Source organism: Dryobates pubescens, chromosome 5 (assembly GCF_014839835.1).
Source record: "Dryobates pubescens isolate bDryPub1 chromosome 5, bDryPub1.pri, whole genome shotgun sequence".
Lineage (NCBI taxonomy): Eukaryota > Metazoa > Chordata > Aves > Piciformes > Picidae > Dryobates > Dryobates pubescens.
The window spans coordinates 40,521,150-40,547,883 of NC_071616.1; the positions used below are offsets into that span (position 1 = coordinate 40,521,150).

Below are 26,734 nucleotides of genomic sequence, written 5' to 3' on the forward strand. Positions count from 1 at the left end.
CTGTTCATTAGCCTCACATCACATCAGAAAAAACAACCAACCGACAAACCAATACAAAAATCCACCTAAATATAAAGTTAGGGTTCATATTTTATATTTTATAGCAGCTAAACATTTCAGTTTTAGGGAGGTGACAGTGAGTTCTATACTGATGGCAGCCCAAGCTATGTAGATCTGTATTCACTTCATGGGAGTCAATGTAGCTCAAGATCTGGCCCCATAGTATTAAGTTACCTTGATCTATCTGATTATGTCATCTCTTATACATATTGGGGAGGGGGGGAGTGATACAATATAATGGGATATGGTGAAGTAATGAGTACTCTATAGGAGTTTAAATGAGGCCTTAAAATTGTGTTATCCAAAAGCAGAGCTACAGCATCCAAGTCATCCCAGTAATTTCTAATTTACATCAATTTTGCACCAGGATAATACCAGTAGCTTTACTGAAGCTATTTCTGATTTACATGGCTGTGACAGTACAATTAGGCCTATGGCACTTCTGTTTCAATTTTATTACATGATATTATGGTTAATATTAAACAAGAGAAGAACAAAAGTGCTTGTATCTAACTGTGTTGAAAGAGTTGGCAATAGCAGCAACACTTTAAAAGCCAGAGAACTTCATCATGTAAAGACATCTTTAAAACCTATGTAACAGCACTAGCAATAATGGATTTAGGCAGTATTAGGGTCTGGTACATATTGTCCTAAAAAGGGACACAATAATTGCCTGTATCCTATGAGATGACATCTCAGAGTGTTGTATATCCATTCATATTCTGCCTTTATTAAAATAGTGTGCTTGTATAAAAAACCTGTCAGTATGGCAATTGTACATGCAAAGTATGCTTCCAGGACTATGGTTATGTTGATGATGTTCAAGGTACGTTCTACACTGTGAATTAGGTGCTGTAATTCATTATTAACTTAATTTAAAAAGAAAAAAAAAGATGGAAAGAAGAATATCTCTACTGAGGCTTGGGTCTGATGGTCTACAGCTGCTCTAGCAAGCTGCTGGGTACTCAACAGTTCAGAAAATTAGGAAATGATCTAGCAGTGGGCTCAGAAGCATCACTTAGGCTTGCTTAGCCTGCTCTGTGTGAAGAAGGTTTGCTACAGTATAGATATTAGACATTTTTGATTGTGATTCCTCACACCATTCTGTGTCCATTGACTTGTGGAAACTGTAAACACAATCAGTTATCTGTTTACAAATACAAATGTGGGAGAAACTTATTCACTTAACTCATTTGCAGCAACACTTAAATCAATGTATTTGACTTTTTGGTGCGGACTAAGAGCATATACAGTAACTGCAGCTGTTGTGTATGAACTTGACTTTCTATCTGAGGCCTTTGCTTTCCAACAGATACCCTGATAACATTGAGGTGTTATTCATTATGATGTTATTACAAGTCATGGTTTCCCAAACTGTGAATTCTTGCCTGTGCTGCTACAATCTTGGAGGATTTTTCTTCCCTCTGCCTACTCCTATTTTCAGTGCTTTGAAGTTATCACCCGCATAGCTAAAAAGGGCTAGCTGAAACTACTTTCACAGCTTGTTAATATCATGCCTTAAATCATCTGGAAAAGCCCCTGCTGAGTTGCATGACATCAAACACTCTTTCTGAGCCATGGGCTAATGGCACTATCTATGGGAATGGAAGTAGCCATGATCTGAACAGAAGGTGCTCTGCATAGCTGCATGACTCCTAAGCAAATGGCATGTGACCAGAAATACATTTGCAGCTTTAGGCAGTGCCAGAGCATATGGAAGACATAGAGTGGTGGAAAGTTGAGATATATTAGAGCACCTTCAAGCCCAAATCATTCTGCAGCCTTGCTGCAGTGTATTGGCACCTGAGCTGTATGCCATGCTACCTGCTGTGCACAGGTGAAGGACATGGATGGGGAGCTGGCTTTGTCACACAACATGGTAGATGAGTTGGCCACTGAACCATTGTTAGAACAAAGTGCTTAATGACTATTAATTAATTAATATTATTTTTATTTTATACACAAATATATATTACATATTAATATTACTATTTTTAATATTTAAAAGTGGTGAGGTGCTCAGTGAATTTGGTGAGACTACTTGTACTCAAAAATAGTTTAACAGTCCATTTAAGATTAGTTTAGTTCTCTTAAATCCACGTATAATCACCACATAAAATGTTGAGATATGATTTTTGTAGCACCATTTATTATGTATTGTTTAGGGAATTAGATTTTATGGGATATGAAGTTCTTTCAGTCATTTCTGTCTTTCTCACTTTTGCTCTACAATTCGGAATAATGAAGGTCCATGCAGAGATGCCCAGAGCTCTGAAAAGAGTTGGAAAGTGACAAACGGTAACTTACACAGATGGATTTTCTTTGTGCTTTCAGGTTCAGAAGAAATTCTAAGGATCACAGATGTTAGCATTTGGAAGGGACCTCTGGAGATCATCCAGCCCAATCCAATGCTATTTCTAGGCTTACCTTGTGTTTCCATGTGTGGGCAATACTGGGTGTTTTTAGGAAAGTGAAAGCAGCTTGAATGCAGAAAAATCAGAAATGCAGAAAAATCAGAAATTATCAGGGGTTTGGAACACCTCTGCTCCAAGGACAGGCTGAGGGAGTTGGGGGTGTTCAGCCTGGAGAAGAGGCGGCTTTGGGGAGACCTAGTAGCAGCCTTCCAGTACCTGAAGGGGCCTACAAGAAGGATGGAGAAAGACTGTTTACAAAGGCCTGTGGTGATAGGATAAATGGCAATGGTTCCAAACTGGAGAAGAGCAGGTTTAGATTGGATGTTACGAACAGGTTCTTTACTATAAGGGTTGTGGAACACTGGAACAAGTTGCCCAGGGATGTGGTTGGGTCACACCTGTGGAGATATTCAAAATGAGGCTTGACAGGGCTCTGAGCAACCTGATCTAGTTGAGGATGCCCCTGCTGACTGCATGGGGGATGGACAAGATGACCTTCAGAGGTCCCTTCCAGCCCAGATCATTCTATGATTCTAAGAGAACATTTCTCTCTATCCTTGGTTTGTTAAAGGCTTACTCTTTCTCGTTGTTACAGGATGTGGGGAGAGCATAATACCCTTCTAATTGCATCAGTTGTTGCCTGACAGAAAGCAAAATGAAGATGGAACTGCTGTTATTCAGTACAACATCCATATGCAGATAGGAAGGCAAGATCTGAGAATGGAAGCTACCTTTAAGTAAAACAATCTGCCTGCAATTCTGAAGAAACTGCAGTTTGGCTTTTTATACCTGATTTTTGGCTAATATTCAAAAGTTCTAATTTAAAACATTTAAGTATCAGGACTAATAGCATTAATACATCAATAAAGGGAAAAGATGCTGGCAAATGCTGAGTAAAATGTAGTTCCAGTGTTTTCTGTAAAGTGGCAATGCTTGTTGGGACTTCTGTTGGGGTAATGCATCTCAGTATTTCAGATCCCATTCTTACAGGGCACGTGGTGAAAATAACAATTTCTCTTTCTGAATGACAAAGAAAACCAATAATTCATTAAAAAAGAAAATACACCAGTAAGAAAGTAATTCCTCAAAATAAAAGAGCTAGAGATAGGAAATTAACCATGATTTGTCACCTTTTAGAAAAATACTTCCAAACCTGTGTGCTTTTGCTGATTTCAAGGTTAAAAGAAAATGTCACCTAATATGGGAACTCTACTCAGTTGCATACTGTGGGACTTAATCTATACTGAAGCTAAATATTCTATAAGTATGCAGTGAAGTGCAAAAAACAGCAATTGAAAAATGACATGATTAAATGGCACAACATGCAATCATTTGCTCTCAATTATATCAATGTATCTTCTTCATTTCAAGGAGTCAGGCAGAAATATTGTTTTTTAAATGCCTCTATTAAATTGGGCACCAATAATAAAATAGATGAGAGTCCTAATAAGCTCATTTACGTAACATACATCACACACCACCAAACTATTCTCTCCAAACAGGTTTGTTCATAGATTTGTCTCCCGGTTGTCACCAGCCTTGGCTATATTAAAAGACTTTAAAGGCACAAGGCTTGCAGACTATTCAGTAGAAAATCTTTGTACTTAACCCTTGAGAGATCTTTAATGCTAATTATGGGAAAAGTATTGATATAATATCTTTGCTGTCACATTTTATTACAATGATGGTCATAACAGAGTCTGGGACTGACATTTTAGAAATATCATCTAATTGCAAGTCAGAAATACAGAATTACAGTTTAAAGTAGAATATGACTTCTTTCAAAACAGTGAACTGATTCTCTTTATTTAAAAGCCCTGCTTTTAATAGCATTACAACCACTACATTGCTAAGCTGATCATATCTCTTTGTAACTCACAGCTTCACCAAGTGTTACAGTATCTCCCTTACCAGTCTGAGCACAGTTCACTTTAACGTTCCTTGTGAACTGTGTCTGTTTCTGAACACATTAAAAATGGCAATAAACTAATAGGGAAAAATACTTCATTTCTGCACTGCCTTCAAGAATCTACACAGGTGCTACATTCTGGAGATAATCACAGAATCACAGAATGTTATGAGTTGGAAGGGACCTCCAGACATCATCCAGTCCAACCCCCGTGCCAAAGCAGGATTATCTAGGGCTGGCCACATAGGAAAGCATCCAGGCAGGTTTTGAAAGCCACTAGAGGAGACTCCACAACCTCTCTGGACAGTCTTTTCCAGAGCTCTGTCACCCTCAACATAAAGAAGTGTCTCCTCATGTTGAGGTGGAAGCTCCTGTGCTGTAGCTTGTACCCATTGCTCCTCGTCCTATCATGGGCTCCACCACAATGAAACCAACATATTAATCTTGACACCCAGCCTCAGATATTTATAGACATTAATAAGATCCCCTCTCAGTCTTCTCAAGACTAAACAGCCCTATGTCTCTCAGTCTCTCTTCATAGGTGAGATGTTCCTGTCCCGCAATCATCCTCGCTTATATTCATTCATTTGATTAGTATTAAAAATGGCATGGGAATTTGTGTTTATTTGCAATCAATAATGCAAATTAATTAATTAATTAGGTAAATAGGTTTATTTTAAATAAAATATTCTTTTAAAAATAGCATTCTAGAAGTACCTGTGTTCATTCTCACTTTCCTCTAGAAGTGCAGTTCTAGTGCTAAACCCAGTAGCAATCCAGAATAGATGTTTCTGGGCTCGTTCCATAAAAGCTGCTATTATGTCCCTATGAAGCTTTTTAATTTCTCTGTTCTATTCCTTATGCTTGTTTAAGGACTTCAAAATATTTGTTTGCAAGGATATAGTTCCACGGTCTGTTATTTAGCTCCTATTCCCATGTAACTAGTAATATGTAATATAATTCTCTTTATAAATTAAAAACACTATTAGAATTCCAGACATATAAAACAATATGAAGATGAAGTTCCTATAAAAGAAACTATAATAGCTTACAGATTGCTTGTATCATTACTTGAGCGCTGGTATCTATTACAGCGTCTCCCTGGAATAAAGAATGCACTTTTGGCAATAATCTGTTAAAAAAGTGTCCATTACTGTTAAGATGCTCCTATCTTAGCTCTAAACTAGTGTGCAATTACAGGAAGGTAACTTTTAAAAATAAAAGTTGGATGTAAATGCATCTTCCCTACTGAAATGTAACATAGTTGTTGTGGTGTTTTTTTCCCCCAAGCCTTATTCGTCTCATGTTGCATACAAGGGATTAATTAAATTCATTTTCACACTGAAATATTTTAGAGCTATTTACTACACACTGCAAAGTTGGGGTTAACTTTGTTCCAGGGGATAAGCCAAGTCATTCAGACAGAGGAGCCAGACGTGATGGCAGGAGGATTCATTTTTCTAGTCTGGCACTGTTTGTGTTTATAAATGCCTTTAGTTCGTGCCCTCTTTTCATTCAATTTGGGAAGTTCTCTTTCCAGTGAAAAAGATTCAAAGGAGAAATACTGAAAGAAGCAGCACAATTTGCTAGGGTTTATTTTCCGACCCCAGAAAATGCTAAAGTAAAAGTAGGGAAAGCATTAGACAGGTAGGATAAATAACAGTGCTATGCTTTGCTTTTGTAATGAATACTCAACCATGCTACCCAAAAATTTATTTTCCTGTAGCAGACATTACAAACTTCACACCAAGATCAGCACACTGGGTAGTATTTCAAATAAATGTGTATAGAAATTCATGAGCTTAAACTACTTAAAGGGTAGGTAGAAACTACAAAATCAAGTAAGATATAAGTTAGGCTCAACTTTACTTCCACTTAGAATTCACTTAGAATAATAGATTAAAAGAAATCAAGATGATTCCCAACATATATAGAATAGAATAGAATAGAATAGAATAGAATAGAATAGAATGGAATAGAATAGAATAGAATAGAATAGAATAGAATAGAATAGAATAGAATAGAATAGAATAGAATAGAATAGAATAGAATTAACCAGGTTGGAAAAGGCCTTTGAGATCATCAAGTCCAACCTATTGTCCAATGCCATCTAACCAACTAAACCATGGCACCAAGTGCCTCATCTTGTCTCAAACACCTCACCTCCAGTGATGCTGACTCCACCACCTCCCTGGGCAGCCCATTCCAAGGGCCAATCACTCTTCCTGTGAAGAACTTCTTCCTAACATCCAGCCTAAACCTCCCCTGGTGCAGCTTGAGACTGTGTCCTCTTGTTCTGGTGCTAGTTGCCTGGGAGAAGAGACCAGCCCCCACCTGGCTACAACCTCCCTTCAGGTAGTTGTAGACAGTAATAAGGTCACTTCTGAGCCTCTTCTTCACCAGGCTAAGCAACCCCAGTTCCCTCAGCCTCTCCTCACAGGGCTGTGCTCCAGACCCCTCACAGCCTTGCTGAAGTCCAGGTACACTACCTTCAGAGCCTGCCCCACATCCACCAGGCGGTCACCTGATCATAGAAGGAGATCAGGTTGGTCAGGCAGGACCTGCCCTTCCTATCACAGATTAGATCACAAAATCGTAGAATCATAGAATGGTTTGGGTTGGAAGGAACCCTCATAGGTCCTCTAGTCCAAAACCCTGCAGTAAGCGAGGACATCCCCCATTAGATCAGGCTGCCCAAAGCCCTGTCGAGCCTGACCTTGAAAATCTCCAAAGATGGGGCCGCAACTACTCCCTGGGCAATCCGTTGCAGGGTTCCACTACCCTTATGCTAAAGAATTCCCTCCTAACATCCAATCTAAACCTACTCTTCTCTAATTTCAAACCATTGCCCCTCATCCTATCACTGCAGACCACTGTAAACAGTCCCTCTCCGACCTTCTTGCAGGACCCCTTCAGGTACTGGAACACTATTAGGTCTCCACAGAGCCTTCTGTTCTCCAGACTGAACCACTCCTGCTCTCTCAGCCTGTCCTTGTGGGAGATGCTAAAGACTCCCAGAATTTCAGCCATCTATAATGAACTGTTAAAACTTTATATCCTGCCTCAGACCTATGTAAGAGATTTCAAAGGAAAAACTTTCTCGTATGGTTCTACATCAATATCTGTAACTCTGACACTGAGATTCAAATGTTAATATTATAATTAGTGCCTTTCTTAATCTAGTTTCCCCACAGATAGTCAACATGTACTTTTGCCATCCCTGTGCAATGGGCCTGGTATATTGTAAAACGCAGCAAGAGTTTACCCTTTTCTGAATTACTGGGGGGAAAAAAACCCTACATTGCATTGGCATTACCTTTTTATGGGAAAGCAGAAAAGATAAAATAAATGAGACTAATCTTTTGGAGACTTCAGGACAGGCTGGGTGATAGGAAAGAGAAAATAAACACATCTAATGAGTAAGGAAAAAGAGATTTCCTTTGGCTTTTTTTCTTGTGTCAGTGGAGCTAATTTAGCCTGGATTCAAAAATGTACAGCTCGAACTGCTCCGGGGTAGACGGAGGAAAATATATTATGATGCTTTCATGTGTGTCTGTATATGCAAAGACAACAAGAAGGCTTTTCTAGAAATGGTGTTCTTCATCTTATTTCAAAAAAGCAATGCATCCTCAGAATGGATGCGTCATTAAAACATAAAAACGTTGTTTTCACTCTTCTGCCATATTTTATGCATAAATATACACACAGACACACATTTTTTAGTTTCACTTCTAGACTAAACTAAAAGTCCCCCCCCAAAAAACAGGTTACTTGCCAAAGAGCAAACCAGAATCAGGGAGCACTGTGATGAGGCAGGTTCACTAACATCTGAAATAGGCTAGACTACCTCAGTCTCTTACTTGCATAAATAGGTTCTAGCAAGTGTTTGCATAAATACATTAGATTTTCAATTAACATTAACTTGCCTCTTGATCAAGTTAGGCAGACATGACCTTGACATGAATGGTTTAGTTCAAGGGCTATGAGAAGGATGGTGAGGACAGGCAGAGGTGATGTGGGCAAAATGAACTGTGAATAGCAGTCAGAAAGCTAAGGGTTGTCAAAAGCCAAATACCCAGACGAGGTGGCTGCTTGTGTGTAACAGTCTTAGAGGCTGCTCAGCATTACTCATACAATTGAACTTCAACTACCATTCTTCCTGTGCCTGGACAACTGAACTGGGGTAAGAAGACTAGTAGGGTGAAAGCAAAGAGGGCATGAAACGGAATTTTTTTCCTTCACTAAAGCTTAGACTAGATAGCATAACAAGGCTCCTCTTACTGTGGCTGAAATATGAAAACAATTGTCACTGTGATGAGGGGACAGGGGACATTGCATCATCACCTGTTGTGGAAATGCACAGAAAACCCATGAGATTACAGGCCAGGCCTTCAGTTTCATTCTGTGGTGAGGAAATGCAGGATTTTTCTGTCAGACACGTAAGGGAATAATCCTGCAAAGGACAGGAATCTGGTTTTTTGTTTTGTTTTTCATTGACATTATGCAGGAAACATAATCTAAGATGCTCTGCAGTCTCTAGTAATATGTTGCCAGTTTTCAAATCCCATTCCTGACTGACATCTCATATTTGTGATACGTAATGTCCCTGATAAGGACTGCAATAACACTTCAGAATATATACTGAAGGCCTGTCCTTTTTACACTCATATTTTTACTCATACTGTATTATACTTTACCCTGGAAATAATTCTACTAAAATCAATGGGTTTCCTGGCAGTATGAAATGATTTTTGGTGAGAGCAAAGGTATTAATGTAGCCTATAATACTATTCCCTATTGGGAGTATGATCTATTAACTTACATGCAAAGCTGAAACTTGGGAAACCTGTCCAATACTGAAACTAAAATTAGGGAATAGACTACTAGGTCAGTGATCCACCACCTCGTCAGCAGGACTTAAGGGCTCCAGAGAACACTGTTCAATCAATAATCCAGTAATATCAGAGAGATTTGAACCTGAAAAAGCAATGCTATGGCTCCAAAGGGGCAGTTATAAACAATCGAATAAACTGCATAATCACATCCTAAGTGGACCTTAATGGAGACAGTACAGTGAATTTTTGTTAACTCTCTTCTACTTCCAGTACACACTGTACTTGTTATCACTAACAAAGCAAATAAAGCTTAGAGGACAACCAAAGTACCAGCCCTCAATGTAAATTCAAGCAAATCAATCTTATTTTAGTGGAAATCCTTATTTTTACTTTTATCATCTTTGGCTTCCTTCTCATTTTCTTTTTCCAGTTGATGATAACAGAAGAGAAAGATTCTGGGTTTTGAAGTAAATTATTGTCAAGGCAATACCAAGTCAAGTGTCCAAGAAGTCTTTTTGGGTGGGTCAAAAGAAGAAAATCAATTATATCATCAATGATAATGGCAATAGTAAGTGATGGAACTGAGGATGTTATCTCAAAAGAAGCCATTCGATTATTTTCACTTCTACACTTCTGACTCTTCCAGAGGCCATGACTGAGAGGGGAAATATAGCCCAAAGTCTGCAGAAGTCATAGATGTGGAAGGTTTAGGAAATGAACTGTAAGCTGTTTGTCAGTATGAAATGGCAAGTTTTACTTCATAATGGCCAGTTTGGGACATTCTTCCCTACAAGGCAGGGTGTCTTCTGTGGTAGTCAGCTTGAGTCAAACCTCAAGTCTTCGCAGTTTTTCTTTTAAGCGGTCTACAGAAGGGCTTCTTTGAGGCAGTGGCTCATGCAAATTCAGTCTGTTTGCTTCAAACCATTGTAAGTGGCATCAGGCTACATCTGACTTTGGAAGCCTACCTGTTTTTCATAAGATTTACTATTGCATGCCTTCCTATTTGTTAAATTGAATCCAAACAAACTATAGGGAACATTTCTTCATCTATGAAAAGATTTAGGTCTCTGAAGTAACTTTGTTGTTACTGTCAGAAATTTATTAAAAACATTACAACTTTTTTTTTTTTTCACCCCTACCACCTTAGAGGTATAAAAAGGATTAAATTCTGCTTCAATTCTTTTGGATTTTCATTTGGAAACTGTTTTGCATACTTTTGTTACATGCATATTGAATTTCTATAATTCTTTGATTGCAGCTCTGCCAGGAACATGATTCCAAAACCTGTAAAGGATCCAAAACAGCAGTAGCAAAAGCAATTCCTGGCACCTGTAGGAACATCCAGCACTCTTCTCCAATCTCTGAGTCTCCAAACCTTTACTTGAAGTTAATATTACTCTTTGATTTGAAAATAATCTTACATGCTTCCAAAGTCACTTCTGTTTAATTTGATAGAATTATGTTTAACTGAATTGTTTGTAGAGATGTGCAGCACTGCCTCTAATGTGAACCTTTCAGTTAAAATGAAAAGCATCATATGAAGGATTGCTTAAATGGTTGATTATTAATTACCCATGCAACCTCTGTTGTTTAATCAGAAAGTTCAGTTGCTTTAGGCATTAGAGAAATAAGAGATGGTGATGAGAAATGTAATTTTTTTAAGTGATATTACATCACCTGGTACTCTCAGTCACAAATTGAGTGGGAAGAGGAAAACATACACTTCTTGAATGAGTCTAGTCATAAGAAATAGCTACAAGCATCAGATAATTTATACTGTTTACAAGGCAAACAGAAATGGCTACAAATACTACTATCTATGGAATTCAATAGACCATTGACTTCTAGAAATATTAAATGAGAAAAAAATTGCAACATTTTTTTGGTACGAATAAGCAGTCTGATTGATGAATACATTGAGTAAAGTCAATGAGAACTACAGGCTTTCAGTACTGCTGAAAATCATGTCTCTCCTTTTTAAAGGCCCAAATACATATTTAGGAGACAGGTATGACACATCTAGAATGTTGCTTATTGCTTCAAATAAAACCAGATCGGGAAACTACATGAAATGCAACATTATTGTTGCCAAACCCCAGCATTTAGCAGAAAATCTCTGCTAGAATAGAATAGAATAGAATAGAATAGAATAGAATAGAATAGAATAGACAGGTTGGAAAAAACCTTTGAGATAAAGTCCAACCTACCACCCAACACCATCTAATCAACTAAACCATGGCACCAAGTGCCTCATCCGGCCTCTTCTTAAACACCTCCAGTGATGGTGACTCCACCACCTCGCTGGGCAGCACAATCACTCTTTCTATGAAGAACTTCTTCCTAACATCCAGCCTAAACCTCCCTTGGTGCAGCTTGAGACTGTGTCCTCTTGTTCTGGTGCTATTTGCCTGGGAGAAGAGACCAGCCCCCACCTGGCTACAACCTCCCTTCAGGTAGTTTTAGACAGCAATAAGGTCTCCTCTGAGCCTCCTCTTCTCCCAGCTAAGCAACCCCAGCTCCCTTAGCCTCTCCTGCTCCAAACCTCTCCCCAGCTTTGGTGCCCTTCTCTGGACACATTTCAGCAACTCAACGTCTTTCCTAAACTGATTCTGCTCCTGATCTGAAAAGGAAAATCCTGGAAGGAGAACAAGATCCTTTACTGCAAGATCCTACTATTTATTTAGGCTCCCTTGCTGTCTTTTGGAGGGCATTTTTCAGAGAAAAACAGTATACTTTGAAGTCCCAAACAGATAAGAGCATATGTGGCAGAACACTTCTACTTACAGGCCAACAAACACACAAATTTCTGGGTAGACTTTGCTCAAATAAAATTTACTAAAATTTTCATGCAAGAATGTGAATTTTCTTTATTGCTCCTCATTCTTTCCTGCTCCAAATCTCTCCTGACCCACAAAATCACCATACGACATCAAGTTGTGCCAATTATTAGTCTCACGACACTATGTCTTCTGGCTGTTAGAATTATGTGTTTAGCAGAAAATTGTGCATTTCACTTTAAAAGTATATTTCTGGTTCTGATCCTCACTGTCTCTGTGAAAAGCCAGAAAACCTGAATTCAAGGGACTCAAAAGGCAAAGAAATAAAAAAAGATGTATAAGTACAATAAACGTATGTTCATAGTTACAAAGATCTCATGAATTATAAGTCAGTCTCTGGATTTTCTTAGTCTACTTTAATGGAGTTTTCATTTTGCAACAGAACAAAAGAAAACAGGACTTCAGACTCTCATGCCTTCTTCTTTACAGCTAGGTAACTTGTGTTCACTCTCTTCCCCTTCATGACAGGAGCCTGGGTCAGGCTGCATTTGTAATCTCACTTAATGCTGCTGTGGGATGGCCAGCAAGTGTCACTGTAGGCTGGAGCAAAGTTCATTCTCTTCTTCACAACTAAATATGAAAATATCTGAGGTAGCCAGGAGTACTGAAAGTTGGTGGAATGAGAAACAAAATAGCTGTGAAGATCAGCTGCTGGACCGACCAAAGTGCACCACACAGTTTCCGCAACAGCAGGAAGTACAGAATGTTACCTAAGCTAGGGTAATGACCTTAACTAATATGATAGCAATTCTAATATCTACATATGCTAATGACTATAGGGAAAAAAATAGATCAGCCAGCCATACTCATCCGGATTTGGACTTTGAATATAAAGAAGAAACAGTAGTAAACAGAAGGAAGCAGTCTCTTTCTCATTACACATGAAAATGGAACCTAGCTTAAGGAAGGGTGGCCTGCCTTGGGGGCAGCACCAAAGATTAGGGTCACCATAGCTGGAATCTACCCTAACACAGCCACTGACTTTCTGTGAAAACCTAGAAAAGTCACTTAATATCTGTGCATTTTACTTCCCTCATTTCTAAGAAGGGGATAATAATACCTTCCTTCGAGGTTTACCTGGGCTGGGTTCATTAATGTTTGTACAGCATGCACAGTTCCTTGTCTGGGTAGTACTATAGAAATGCAAAGTATTATCATTGCACAGCCACATCCCAAAAGAAAAGTAACACACTAGGAGAGGCTGAGGGAGCTGGGGTTGCTTAGCCTGGAGAGGAGGAGGCTCAGGGGAGACCTTACTGCTCTCTACAACCATCTGAAGGGAGGTTGTAGCCAGGTGGGGGTTGGTCTCTTCTCCCAGGCAACCAGGACCAGAACAAGAGGACACAGACTCAAACTGCACCAGGGGAGGTTTAGGCTGGATGTTAGGAAGAAGTTCTTCACAGAAAGAGTGATTGGCCATTGGAATGGGCTGCCCAGGGAGGTGGAGGAGTCACCATCACTGGATGTGTTTAAGAAGAGACTGGATGAGGCACTTGGTGCCATGGTTTAGTTGATTAGATGGTGTTGGGTGGTAGGTTGGACTTGATGATCTCAAAGGCCTTTTCCAACCTGGTTAATTCTATTCTATTCCATTCCATTCCATTCCATTCCATTCCATTCCATTCCATTCCATTCCATTCCATTCCATTCCATTCCATTCTATATTATTTAATATAAAGGACACTCAAGTTAAAATGGAGTGATTATTTTAATAAAAAGAAAACAAAGAAGTCAAAATAACTTCATCCTAGTGAATTTAACAGCCCCTCCTCCCACCACACTGCTCTCATCTTTGGTCCTGACTGCATGCGAACCATACATCCTCCAACTGAAAAATGGAAGGAAAACACCTGAACAATGTTAACCCCCCAGTTTTTCATTTGGCCTAAGGGTAATTTAAAACATAAGACTATGGAATGAAAATCAACAGCATTGTTGAGTTTATTACCAATGTTTCTCTGTGTACAGTGGCTATGTGTATGATTGGGATGGTGCAGCACAATCAATTTCCATTAAGAAGCAATGATTCACTTACCACAGTGAAAGCAATAGTAAGGTTAAACTCTTAAGCAGGAAGTCAGTCAAACTAAACCCCAGCAGGTTTCCTACTAGTGGCAGAGCTAATGTTTTTGAAAATGTTCTAAATGTTCTTTCTCAAATATATGTATTATACATTGCAGTATTGTTAATTATATCCATTTTCTCTTTTACACACTTCCCCAGGAGATCAGTGAAGAATGAAAAACTTACTTATAGTGGATTTCAGATTTAATGAGACAAAGATGGTTTAATATATATGACAAAGTGATGTGCTCTCACCATATTTGATAGGTAATTATTTTTTTATACTCTAATGGCCACCATTTTGAAAATAATTAATGTATTATTTATGTAATTAATAGATAATCAACCAAGTAATGAAATCCTCTGGTTACATCACGGTGGGCAGTACAATCCTGTCTGACATCTCTAGGGGCCTTGACATGACATCATGTCATATATATATTGAAAGATTTCACTCCAGAGATTTATGCACATTCCAAATGTGTAAGTAGCATTGCTATAGTATTCTGTTCATGTATACATGTGTGCCTTAGACATGCATAAATGTACATTTAAAAGGTTCCCCTTGAAGTTAGTTTTTTTTTAATCTATAGTTAGGATTTTTTTTAAATGCCATAATTCTCCATATAAATACAAAATATCCTGAATTCCCTGTGGCAAGCATGAACCTGTGGCTAAGAAGTTCTGCAGGTCTACCAAAAGTCCTTCATAATCACTAATTTTGAAGTTTACTGATAGGAAAACAGAATCTGCATGATTCCCACCCCCCACCCCCCCCTTTTAGCAGAAGACCACAAATCATAAAACCAACCAACCAAACCCCTCCAACAAACCAAAACCGAAACACAACACAAAAGCAAACAACCCAAGCCATAAGAAAACTTAAAATTGCATTCAAATGGACATTCTCAGGATCATAAAAACACCCTTATATTAATACAACCACCTCACAAATCCTCAAGAGTGAATGAATGATTAATTGGGAAGACTGTGATATTTCTGCTGTTGTTCCCTTGAACCTTTGTATGAAAAAAAAGTATGTTTAGAAGTGCTTGCAACATGCCCTTTGAGGTAGGTATTTAATATATTGTCCATCACCTAAAGAATGCTGTTTCCATAGTACTAGTAGAAGAGAAAAGCCTCTAAAGCTCAACTGCTCATGATTCCTTTCTTCCTCTCTGCTCAAAGATCACTTGCAAAGTGGCCCACAATGATGACTCAGGTGAGGATTTATTTAGAAGTGATAGTTATGCACAAAAGAAAATCATATAGTTCTACCAGCTTTGCTTGCCACTTTAACAGCTCTCTTTCCTAAATGGTCCCACTGCTTTTGAGGAATGGAACAAAACTTACAACTTCCATTAAGTCAGCTGCAAAGCTAAATGCTGGCCTTCAGCTGAAGCAGCTTATCCAGTTGAATATAGCATTGTGACTACAGTTCTTTTCCCTCCATTCCATAAATCTTCAGGCTTAGGCTTAAGATGTGGCCTAGATTAATGCAAATCTCATAGTGTATGTCTTTTCCACATAGCTATTCACCACAAACTTGAATGTTTTCTCATGTATGCTATAATTTATATCTCTGTGAATGTGACCTCAGATAGGCTATTCTTGACTCATATGTGCAGAGAAATAGGCTATTAAACTGATGGTCACACAATACAGTAATTAATTTAACTGATGTAGGGAATGAAATTCAGAGTGAAGCTTTTTTTTCTTTTTGATAAGACAGCTTTACAGTGAAGCAGAATGAAAGAATGCTATTGCCTTTTCAATTGTGATTAGCCCTCTAAAGCTCTCTTTTGCTAAAAGTGTAAGGAATAAATATTATTGTAAAGATTCAATAAAATCAACATGAATGAGCATATAGTACATAAATGAAGGTGAAGATATTAATATATTATTACATATGCACATGCATTGCATCATAATGTATAAGATACATATTTTATCCCACCATCAAAAGGACTCTCTCTATGAAAACTATGATTGTTTTTTTATTACCTTAAAATATTGCAGTTGTTTCTCAGCATTCATTGTTCCTTCATTTTCTTGTCTCAGACAGGAATTGAAGATGAAAAGCTCTGTATCTCTCAGCCACCCTTTCAGCTCTTTGATCCTGACCTCCAGCTGCCTTACCAGGCTGCCGCTTTCAGGCGAGAGCAGGTCACGTGGACCTAACCCACTGTGCCCTACCATTGTGTCTTGGATCTTCTCTCCTAGGGTTTTCTAATGCATCAGATAAAGAAAACATAGATTAGTCTTATGTATCCAAAAAATATATGGGTTAATATGCAACAAGAAGCATCTGCTAGATGACTAGAGATGTGGTTTGCTGGGTTTTTTTCCCAATAATTACTACTAATATCAATCAATTACATTCACTGCTTCCTTGATTCAATCAATTTCGTTTTGTGTATCCTTGTTTCTCACTTAGGCTGCTCTCTCTGGGTCACTGACTTTGCTGGGAGCATGATAAATCAATGTTTATTAAGAGCAGCTATGGACAGAGGAAACAAAATAGTGCATAACTTTTTTAACTAGTTACCCCTACAGAATTTGACCATGGCTTTAGACACCCAAGACCATGAGAGTTACTGGTTTCTAGGTGGCAAGAGAAAAAAAGGACAGGCACTGGATTCATCAAACTTTTATCCAAGGTACTGACTAAGTTCTGGGGGAAACACTGAGGTGTGAATTGTCAGGTCATAACTTCCAAACTCGTAGCCCTGAAGCCGCATAGAGGAGTAGTTAGGTCATAAAATAGCTGGCTTGCTTTTAGAAGTGGATGATGCCAATAATCTAGAAATTGCAAAGCCTCAATGTTCCTGAACATCAGGCCAATTATTTAGGCAGCTAAACTCAGATTTAAAGTCCCCCATGTTAAGCATCCACTTTAAAAATAATGGACTAGAATAAACAACCACCTCTGATCATTAATGAAACTAATTTAATTCAGCTTTTCAAAGTAGTATTTCTAATAAAAGAGCCACTGAATAACATTTTGATAGTGGATGCTGTGAGCATAATGAATATTCTGAAGAGGCCAGGGATAGAAAGTTACCTTTCTTTTCATTATTTTGAAAGGCAATCCTTTAACATCACAAGGGAGATACGCTGTTGCCTGCTTCTTCTTTGCCAAGCAGTATTTTATCTGACCTATAAGAGGCTGTTGGGCTGACAGCCTGATCTGTGTTACTGATTGTAGAATACTGAATACACACTGACAATCACACCCAGCAACCTTTTAAACTGGTAATTAGTAGCGCTTAATTGTTGTAACACGAAGATATAGTTTTTGGTAACCCAGCGTGGCTGGCTGTTGAAAATACACGCTTTAGAAAGTTACTGGAATATAATACACAACAATGAAGTTAGCTTCCAAAAATAAGCTTTAAAACCACCAATAAAATTAGACCAAAAGACATTATTCTACTATGTGGCATTCTGCAAATAACATCTTTAGGAGATCATAACTGAGAAACATGCTTTCCTGGCAACACCCTTCTATTTTCATGGTGCAAATATTGATAATTTGAAGACCCTCAGTGGAATCCAGCACTATCTATTGTTTTTATGCTGTAACAAAAGTAGCAGCAGGAGGTGAAATCAATGCCCTTGGAGAGTAGGGTCACAAAAAAGAATTTATTGCCACTTTTTTGTTCTGGAACAGTTTGCAATCATAAATTCTTCATAAACAGAATACTTCAGAGAATGGTCCGTCTTCATAAATATACGACAGAGGACATCAATTTCATTTAATTCACAATTTGTGTCAGCACAGCAGATGCCAATGCCTGCCTTGATAGGGTTGTTTAATATGCAATTGAGACAGAGTAATATTCAGCACAGGGGACAAAATTTCACAGATTAAACTGTACGCACCACTGACATTTCATTCTAATGTATTTCCATTCCACACTGTTCACCTTAGATGAAAGTAATATTAAAAACCATATCCCTCTATTTTACCATTGTTAGAAGTTAAAATCCTTGTCTTTAATTTTTTTCATGCCAATTAAAACGTAATCATGCCAATTAAAACAGTGTGCCTAGCGCCGTTAGTTTCTGCAGAGGTTTTTATTAAATTAAACAAAACTCTATCAAACTCTGCTTATTATTCATGAAATTGCATTTAGTAGGAAAACTCCAATAGTTAGATTTTATTTTTCTGTAAATGCTGAAACTAATGGCAAAACTCAATCCAGAGGTGTGTTTTTATTTTTAACACCCTGGGGAAGTGGAGGGCTTTGGTTTACTTTTCTTTTTTTTTCCCCTTCCTTTTTCCACAAGACAGAATCTTCCCAGAGATTTCAGAATTATGATCAGTTACTTATCTCATAGGTTTATATCCTACCAGCTCTAATCTGTGCCAGTGAATGAATCTGATTAAATACATTGTAAGTCATACATGTAAGGCATACAACTGAAGTGATTTTACAAGTACAAGTTCCCATGATCAGATGTAAGAGAATAGGTTAATAAGTCCCATTTTATCAGTAAATTTATTAATGCTCCAGCAGTTTTCAAATCCTTGTGGTGATGCTGCAGATTAAAAATAAAAAGTAACCAGCTCACTAGTCATAAGGCAACTTTTAACATTTTCTGACAATTTGCACATCTAAAGAATCGAGCTACTAGAAACAACTGTGCTGAACTAAAGAAAAACCAGCCCCACCCTCTGTAAAATGCCAACTGCATTACCAAATCAGCTAAAGTGACACAAGCCAGTATTTAAAATGCTGTTGGCAGGTTGCATCTATAGCTTACTTGTAATATATTAGAAATGTTTTTAAACTAAGATAATAGCATGCAAAATTATGCAATGTAACTGTATTGCTAAGATCACACATCTATAATTAATCATTTAAAGTAATTTATAAATTTATCTTACCCTTGATTTGAAGTGAAGGCAATTAAGGAGAGAAGTGGATGGAAAAATATATAGTTTGACCTCTCTCTCTCTCAGCTGTTTTACAACAATAGGACAATAGTGTCTCCTGCATGGTGCCATCACTGGTCTCTGAGTAACAGAATCACTATATTGCTTTTTTTGCCAGATTCTTGTATCTCACTCTTTGGCTGAGACCCAGCCCATCATAGCGTGAAATGAATTACATGAAACTTTTTTGGCTTTTGTCAAAAGTGAGCTGAATACAGCAGCAGGAAACACATCCCTGGCTGTATTCTGAGCTTCAGGTATTCAGATTGGAACTGAATCTGCATATTCGTTTTTGAGCCATCAGTGTGACCTGAAATATGCAGTGACAACCCCACTTTTCATCTTAAGGGTATAGTAAATAGTTAAACAGTAGATGTCTCTAACATGTACCTTCAGAATAAATTCTATTAACATTCACTCAGGCATGACAGTCAGTGTATATCAGATATACTGCATTATAGTTGACTTGGTGCATACCCGTAATACATGGCATATTTTACTTACATTTTTTATGTATTAAAGAACTAAAATTATTAAAGTCAGACAGGAGACAAGCATGGAGTAAAATAAAATAAAAAAATCAACAGAAGAGGAAAATACTATGGAGTTTTTATAATAGCATGAGTAGCTTGTTTGAAATGTACATGGTGAATTGCGAGAGAGAGATATTTGTGCCTCAAATTAGAAATCAGACAGACAGCGTACTTCAACACACAAAAATGTACACATAACCCACAAACAGTAATAAAAATGCAAATACCGCAAGCAGCTCCCATTTTTCATTAATTGAATCCACTTTTTCAAGGAGATCATTTGGTAGTAAAACACCACTTTTCTTCAGAGCTTCAACCTTACTAAGCAGTTCCATCTTTTTCGGGTGCCTGATTGACATTTCTACATTGTATCTCTAAAATGAAAAGGAATACATAACATTAGCTACTGCCAAGAGTTTTCTCTAGAAAGATTTCAACTTCAGTTCTATGTGCCCAGTTATCATCATGCTCACTATGCAAATTTAAAATGTTTTGGTTTGCTTTGTTTTGCTTTGTTTTTTATGCACACAACCTTCTCATGGCATATCACAAGAGGTTTAGGTCCCAAGCACGTAGCCTTCCGGGTGACGTATCTGCACATGCAGTTCTCAGTTGATTTACATATGGTAACATTCACTCACTCACAATACTCACTTGTAGAATAATATTCACTAACACTCCCTCATCTGAAGAATGATCTGCCTTTGTCTCCTATGAGTCAGTGCTATCTTATTTTTCACATATGTTACTTCAGCCTAAGGCTCTCCATTGAAAAAAAAAACCCAAAACAAATAAATAATTATGTTTCCTGCACAGTTTCTTTCTCTCACTGTGAATTTTGTCTCCTACAGAGGCCTGAAGTGCTATGTGAGAGTTTCACCTTACAAAAACAACTAGACATAACTCCTTTATAACACAAAACCAGTCACTTGGTTTTTACTGCATCAACCAACAGGAGCAGTGAAATGGCACACAAATGAGAACAGCCGCAATGGTCATGCAATCCAATCGTTTCTTCAAGCTGAAACGACTTTTAATTTGTTGTACTCTTATTTATTGGGAAGAAAACAAAACAAACCAGACAAAACAATAACAAAACCAGGAACAACTTCTAAAATTCCTTTAGAATTACTTTATAAACATTACACTTACATACTTCATAAAAATTTATTCTAATCTACAGATACATTGGCAAATAAATCTCTCTAAAACCCGCATTCTCAGGAAGCAATTAGTTATTACATAGAATAGTTACTACAGTGATTAATTTTGTTTTAATAGCTGGTAAAGTAAATAAATTTTACAAAATCTAAAATATAGTCATCCACTTGTACACATATCCTACATCTACTTAAGCTAACTGCCTCTCCCTCTGACATACAAAACATCATGGAAACAGAACCTCCAGCCCAAAATGCACCTTTTACTGGAAGAGGAGAGTTCGACACATATTCTTGCAAAGGTGTTTACAAGACATACATAAATTATGCATAGCTATTAGCAGATTGCATCCTAAACATGAAGCTTGCTTTGCTTTAAATTCAGCCAAGAAAACTGCTACAGCAGCTCACACTAAAAATGTTAATAACCGGGCCAAGTATAAAAATTTAAACTAGAATAAGGCATGTTTAAAACATGGGGCCCTCTGCCAGATCCGGGAACATGCTCTTTAGGAAGACAAAGCAAAAACACAATTGAAGACTTCTTAAAGAAAATAATAAAGGTGTGAAATCACTGTTTCAGCTAACAGGTCCTCAGCATTTCCATGCATATGTTTGCATATTGTTAGTTTCATATTTTAATCTCTCATTTACACAACACATGCACATCATTTGTATTATGTAAACTTCAGCAAATATTAGTCATTTGTGGATCATAGAGCAAATGTTTTAAATGAGGTGATTTAAACCATTTCTCATTATTAATGAACACTGATCAGGTGTCTGCGTATCCAAATTTACATGAATATGCATAGCAAAAACCAAGGAATTGTTTATAAAGAACTTGCCTTTTGATACTTGGTGTGCTGTAGCTAAGGTTTTAGAAATGTACAACAGCAGGTAGCAACCAGGTTTGGCACTGGGGAGCTGGTTCCGCCAAGAGGCAGCGTGATTTTATTGGACTAAAATGTTCAACAAGTATGCTTCTTGGTCCTGCATTATTGCCTTTTCAGCTAGAATAGTTACTGGAGGAGATTACAATCTTCTTTAAGTAATCTGATTTTTATTTAAAGATGATATAGCTGAAAAGGATTTGCATAATTATTTCCATAAGTACATGTAATATCAAGGGGAATCCAGAGTCCAATTTGCTAGGCACAGAAATCTAGTTCGTGCAACTCCCTTTCTTTTGTCAAGTGAATTAATAGACTGAGGGAGTCCTCTAGCTGTGTGACACTGGTGCAGTCACAGCTAGTTAATACTCATCACCTGTTCTAGGCTGCCAGTTGCTGCTGCCTGAACTGGGGCTGGGTATGTTCCTGGGAAGCGCAGGACTGATGAAGAAATAAAATACATTGCATGTTTCATAACTACAATGCTCTTGTTAACACAGAAACAGAAGACATTTCATTTAATTTTGGACTAGATAAAATAACTCAGTGCAGCATAAGCAAAAAAAAGTGTGACAGATGTTATAAGAGGTTATTACATTAAAAAATAAATAAGCCAGATTTTATGTACATGCTCTGTCTTTGTCACCGTGTAACCTACTGTATAAACAAGCACGATGAAAGTGCTTATTGATAGAAAATGCATTATGCTGTAACTGTAAAAGATGAAAGAATTCAGTTCATTATTACATGTATTGATATGTGACTGAGAGTTAGCATTGTTTCACTCCTGGATATTTAACATGCAGTGTGTATTCCAAGTTAAAGGAAGAGCTTAATGTACAGGATGTACAGTTTGAGAACTGATAGCATAAGATGGTATTGCTAATGCTATTTTGTAATCCATTAAACACCTACACACAGTTGCATGGAAAAATTAGCTACCAGCTCTATCAGTGCCGCACAACCCTAGTCTGGTAGGACTACTTAATCCTGTGGTGAGAAGATAATTTAATCTTCAGACTCTTTCTTTCCTCAGCTTTAAGTGAGCAAAGGCTGCTCCACTGTGACAGTCTGTGGATGCTATGATACAGATTACTCTTTAATAGCCAAAGATGAGATTAAGAAAGTTAAAGTGGCAGGTTTTTCACAAGAGCCACAATAATAAATAAACGAGTAACCTTCCATTTCCAACATCTGTCACATCAAAAAACTGAGGGAAAATACCCCAAACAATGTACTGGGAAAACTGCAAAATCTTTACAGCATGATTAGCTGCGTGCATGCACGGCTGGTTTTGTGTTCCTGATGCCACTCAAAAGAAATTCAAAGCGTTGTTATGTAAGTCAAAGAATTTTGACTTTTTATTCCTTCCCAATACAGTCAAAAAACAGTGGCATTAAAAAAAAAAAAAAAAAAAAGAGGCTACTGCATTTACTTGTCAATAAACCTGGCAAAAATATTTAATCCATCAGAAGCCGAATTCCAAACCAAGGCAAGTTAAAATCTTACTTCCCCTGACAAAAATAGTCTAAGAAATCCAAGCAGGCTTGATTGAGACACATTTTTTGACACTTTTATACTAAACTGTGTCTTTCCCTGTCCCCTCCCCATGCCCCCCCCCCTTTAAAAATTTTTCTTCTTCTTCCTTTTTTTTATCTTTCCTTTTTTTTTTTTCCCCCCTTAGAAAAAATAATAAATTATATAAAACATTTTTGTGTGTGTGTGTGTGTGTGTGTGTGTGTGTGTGTGTGTGTGTGTGTGAAAAATCACACCCAAAAATTCTGCCCAAATGGAGACTGGAACAATGCCTTGTAACAGTGTTAATTGTCACCATGGAAACCAGAAGAATAAGCCATTTTGAAACTGGTATAGAAGGCACACATTGAGCAACTCAAGCATTTTTCAGCCTCCCTCAGTGTTAAGGAACAAGATGCCTAGTCACTGAGAGGTCAGAGAAAGAAATCATCGTGAAAGGTTCGTAGATGTGCACTGTCTGGTAAACAATAAAAAAAAAAAGAGAAATAAATCTGTTAACGACTCTGTAAGGGCTGCGCACCGCATCTTTCAGATAGAGAAACACCACAAAAAGATGATCAGGACTGGGGTGTGGATTCCACCTCTCCAGCAAAACTTTAGGGCAATATTATGCGAACCTTGCCCCTAAAGCTCCCTGGGAATTCTGTTGCTGTAATAAAACTTCAGAAGAGGAAAGGGGAAGGGAAAAAAAAAAACCACAAAAAAAAAAAAGAAGCCTGCATGATGGAATTCAAAATAATGCTCTAAAAGCACACAGAGAGATTAAGACATCCATTGTAAGACTTTTGTATGGTGCTTCTGTTGGTTATAGTGAAAAGAGACTAGACATACTGAACACACAGTGGAGCTATGGCTACGAAGTACAGAAGAATTAAGCCAGTGAATTTTCTCCATTATTGGAATAAGGCTGCGCTATTTGTAGATGTTCTGCATTCCATCATTCACATACTAACAAAGTATCTTCAGTCAAATGGCACCGTATGAAACACAACTGAGATCAGGGCTGAGTGACCTGCAATTTTAGTTTCACCTGGATTTGGATATTTGAGCTTTAAAAAAACTTGCCTTTTTGAGGTGTTGGGACTGCTGCAGACACAAACCCGCGCACACACACAAAACCGTGCACACACAAGTTCGGCGTCTGTATGTGCGTGCACAGCCAGCAATGGCACGCGTTTGCAAAACACACTGCACGCATAAAACTGAGCAAAGAACACTCCACAAGTAAACTCATCAGAAATGTAACATAAATATACCTAAACATACAGCACTGCGCACAGAGCAATATTCGTCCATCATCTCTTCACACACATTCTCGCTTTGCTTTCTGGATAATGTTTGCACTCTTCATGCTAGGCTTCATGGTGGCCCCTTAGGAAGCCCATGCCTAATGCCATTCAGTGATGAACAAAGACTCTTTTTATTCCAAAGTCCAGGGTCCAAAGCTCAGCTGTATACAAGCAAAGTGAAGGAATCTGCTAGAGGCCAGCCTGCACTTCACAATAGCTACTAATACTTCTACCTTTTTGGTACTATCAGTGTGAAACATTTTAGAAACCGTCCAGGAGCTTGGTTATATTTCTTATGCTGTCAACAGCACTAGAACCTCTGGACAATATTCAGGATCTGGGCTGAGTGATCCGTCTAGATAAATAGCAGTTGCTGTTTCTTGCAGACTTCGTGTATTTCACTATTAGCAATTTATGGCAAATAATTGCACAGGGAAATTATAAAGACTCCTACAATTGTCCTTGTAAATTAATAATAGGCTTCCTTGATTGGGATGAATTTGCTGCTGAGCCTTTGGAAAAATTAAAAAGTGCAATGTCATTTAAAATTGCCAGAACTCACACAGCAAATTACATCTGAGGTTAAGAATCAGTTTTTCCTCTTCTAGCTTATTCCATTTGCATGATCTGGAAATCATATTACATTGGCTATGTATTGTTAATTGGACATAGATTGCATTATCTTTGATATAAATCAAACTACAAATATTAAAATGAATTGCAAATTCTCTAATAGAAGATCATAAAACAATCTTTTTTAAGTATCTCCCATTAATAATTTAATTCCAATTATATCACTCAGAAAACTCAAGAAGGAGAGCGCTAACTTATTTCCATTTGCTATTTCCCCCTACAAATAAGCACAATAGTACAACATGTATTTGTGTGAGGCTGCATGTGCTTGTGGGTGCCTGCCTGTAAAACAAAACAAACCTTAGCACTGTTGTCCTAAACCTCTGCAGACACCTTGCTTTTTCCTTTCAGAAAGTAGCCAGTGTGGATTTCACTTCTGCTGCACCCTCCTTTCTGTGGCAGCTAGAGAAATAAACACACTGAGAGCAACATTAAGTAACTTCATGAACTAAATTTTGCCTGCATTAAAAAATTATGCAGTTGGTACTCATTGTTCTGCCTTCTTTTTTAAAGAAAGGTGATACCAACCCTTTAAATTTTACTATAAATGTAATATCTTTTTGAAGACTTTGTATGCCCTTTAATGAATTTATATTAAATATTTAATACTGTTTAGGGCATATCCACTACTACCAAAAACAGTTATATTCCCAGCAGTCCCACTGTTTCAGGCAGAGGGCTTGATTGATCCTCCTAGCCTGAATTGAGCAGAATGAAAAGAAGCAGTTGGAAAATAGCTGCAATCATTTAATGCAGATGACCTCTGACAGGCTCACAGCTCTTCTATCTGAACAGAAATTTGCATGGGGTCTCTGTGCAGAGGAACAATGTAACCTAAATGGTAGACAATCTTTATTCTAATGAAGTGGGTGTCAAGGTCAATGTAAAACTGCAATGATAAATGGTGCACCACTAGGCAAGAGAAGTTGCATAGGCATTGTAGTGCTTTCACATTAATTGAAGGCTGAAATGCACTGAGTGAAAGCACAAGACTCTCTTTTCACCATAATGTGTTAATGCACAAATGTTTAAATGTTTTATTCAAGCCCCTAGCCTGTTGGCACAAATCTTATTGCAAACAAAAATACAATAGTTGGCCAATAACCAGAAAAATAGAACTTTTTATTAGCTTGCCTTATTTCTTGAATCCCTAACAACTTCCACAATCTACTCAGAGTACCAAAAGAATAACAAGTCTCCAGACACCTAATGTAATTCCCATGATCCTTTTTCTATTTAGGATATCTGTCTTTAATTAGTTCCAAACAAGCAAGCCTTTAGAAAACTCTTCATTAGATACCATTCCCAATGAACTAACTGCAAGAAGAAAAGTCATGCTTCAATATTATTATTTCCTAGATTCCAAGTTTTCTTTTAGTATATAGTTAACATCTCCAGGTGCCTTTTGTTCTCAGTAAGAATTAGACCAGTAAAACTGGGTTTTGTAATGCAAAGAGTTGTGTGCCTAGAGTGGGGACTAAACTACAATCTGTTATTGTGGCTTTGTCAAAACTGCAATACAACTATAATTATAGTACTTCATCAGTCGATCAAGCAATTTGTAGAAGGCAGCACATTTTGTCTTATAAAAATGAGGAGGACAGTAAGCTGCTTTTTAAAATCCTGAGC

At 37.7% G+C, this 26,734-nt stretch overlaps 1 protein-coding gene across 2 annotated transcripts in view; it reads right to left on the bottom strand.

Annotated features, from left to right (window-relative positions):
• AKAP6 (A-kinase anchoring protein 6) overlaps positions 1-26,734 on the bottom strand; it is a 281,842-nt gene that overhangs the window by 32,557 nt on the left and 222,551 nt on the right. For both annotated transcript variants that reach the window (XM_054162087.1, XM_054162088.1), the window contains exons 10-11: positions 19,822-19,968; positions 16,124-16,348 (exon numbers count right to left, since the gene is read on the bottom strand). In XM_054162087.1, the coding sequence (XP_054018062.1) occupies positions 16,124-16,348; positions 19,822-19,968 (372 nt within the window). The remainder of the gene's footprint in view (positions 1-16,123; positions 16,349-19,821; positions 19,969-26,734) is intronic.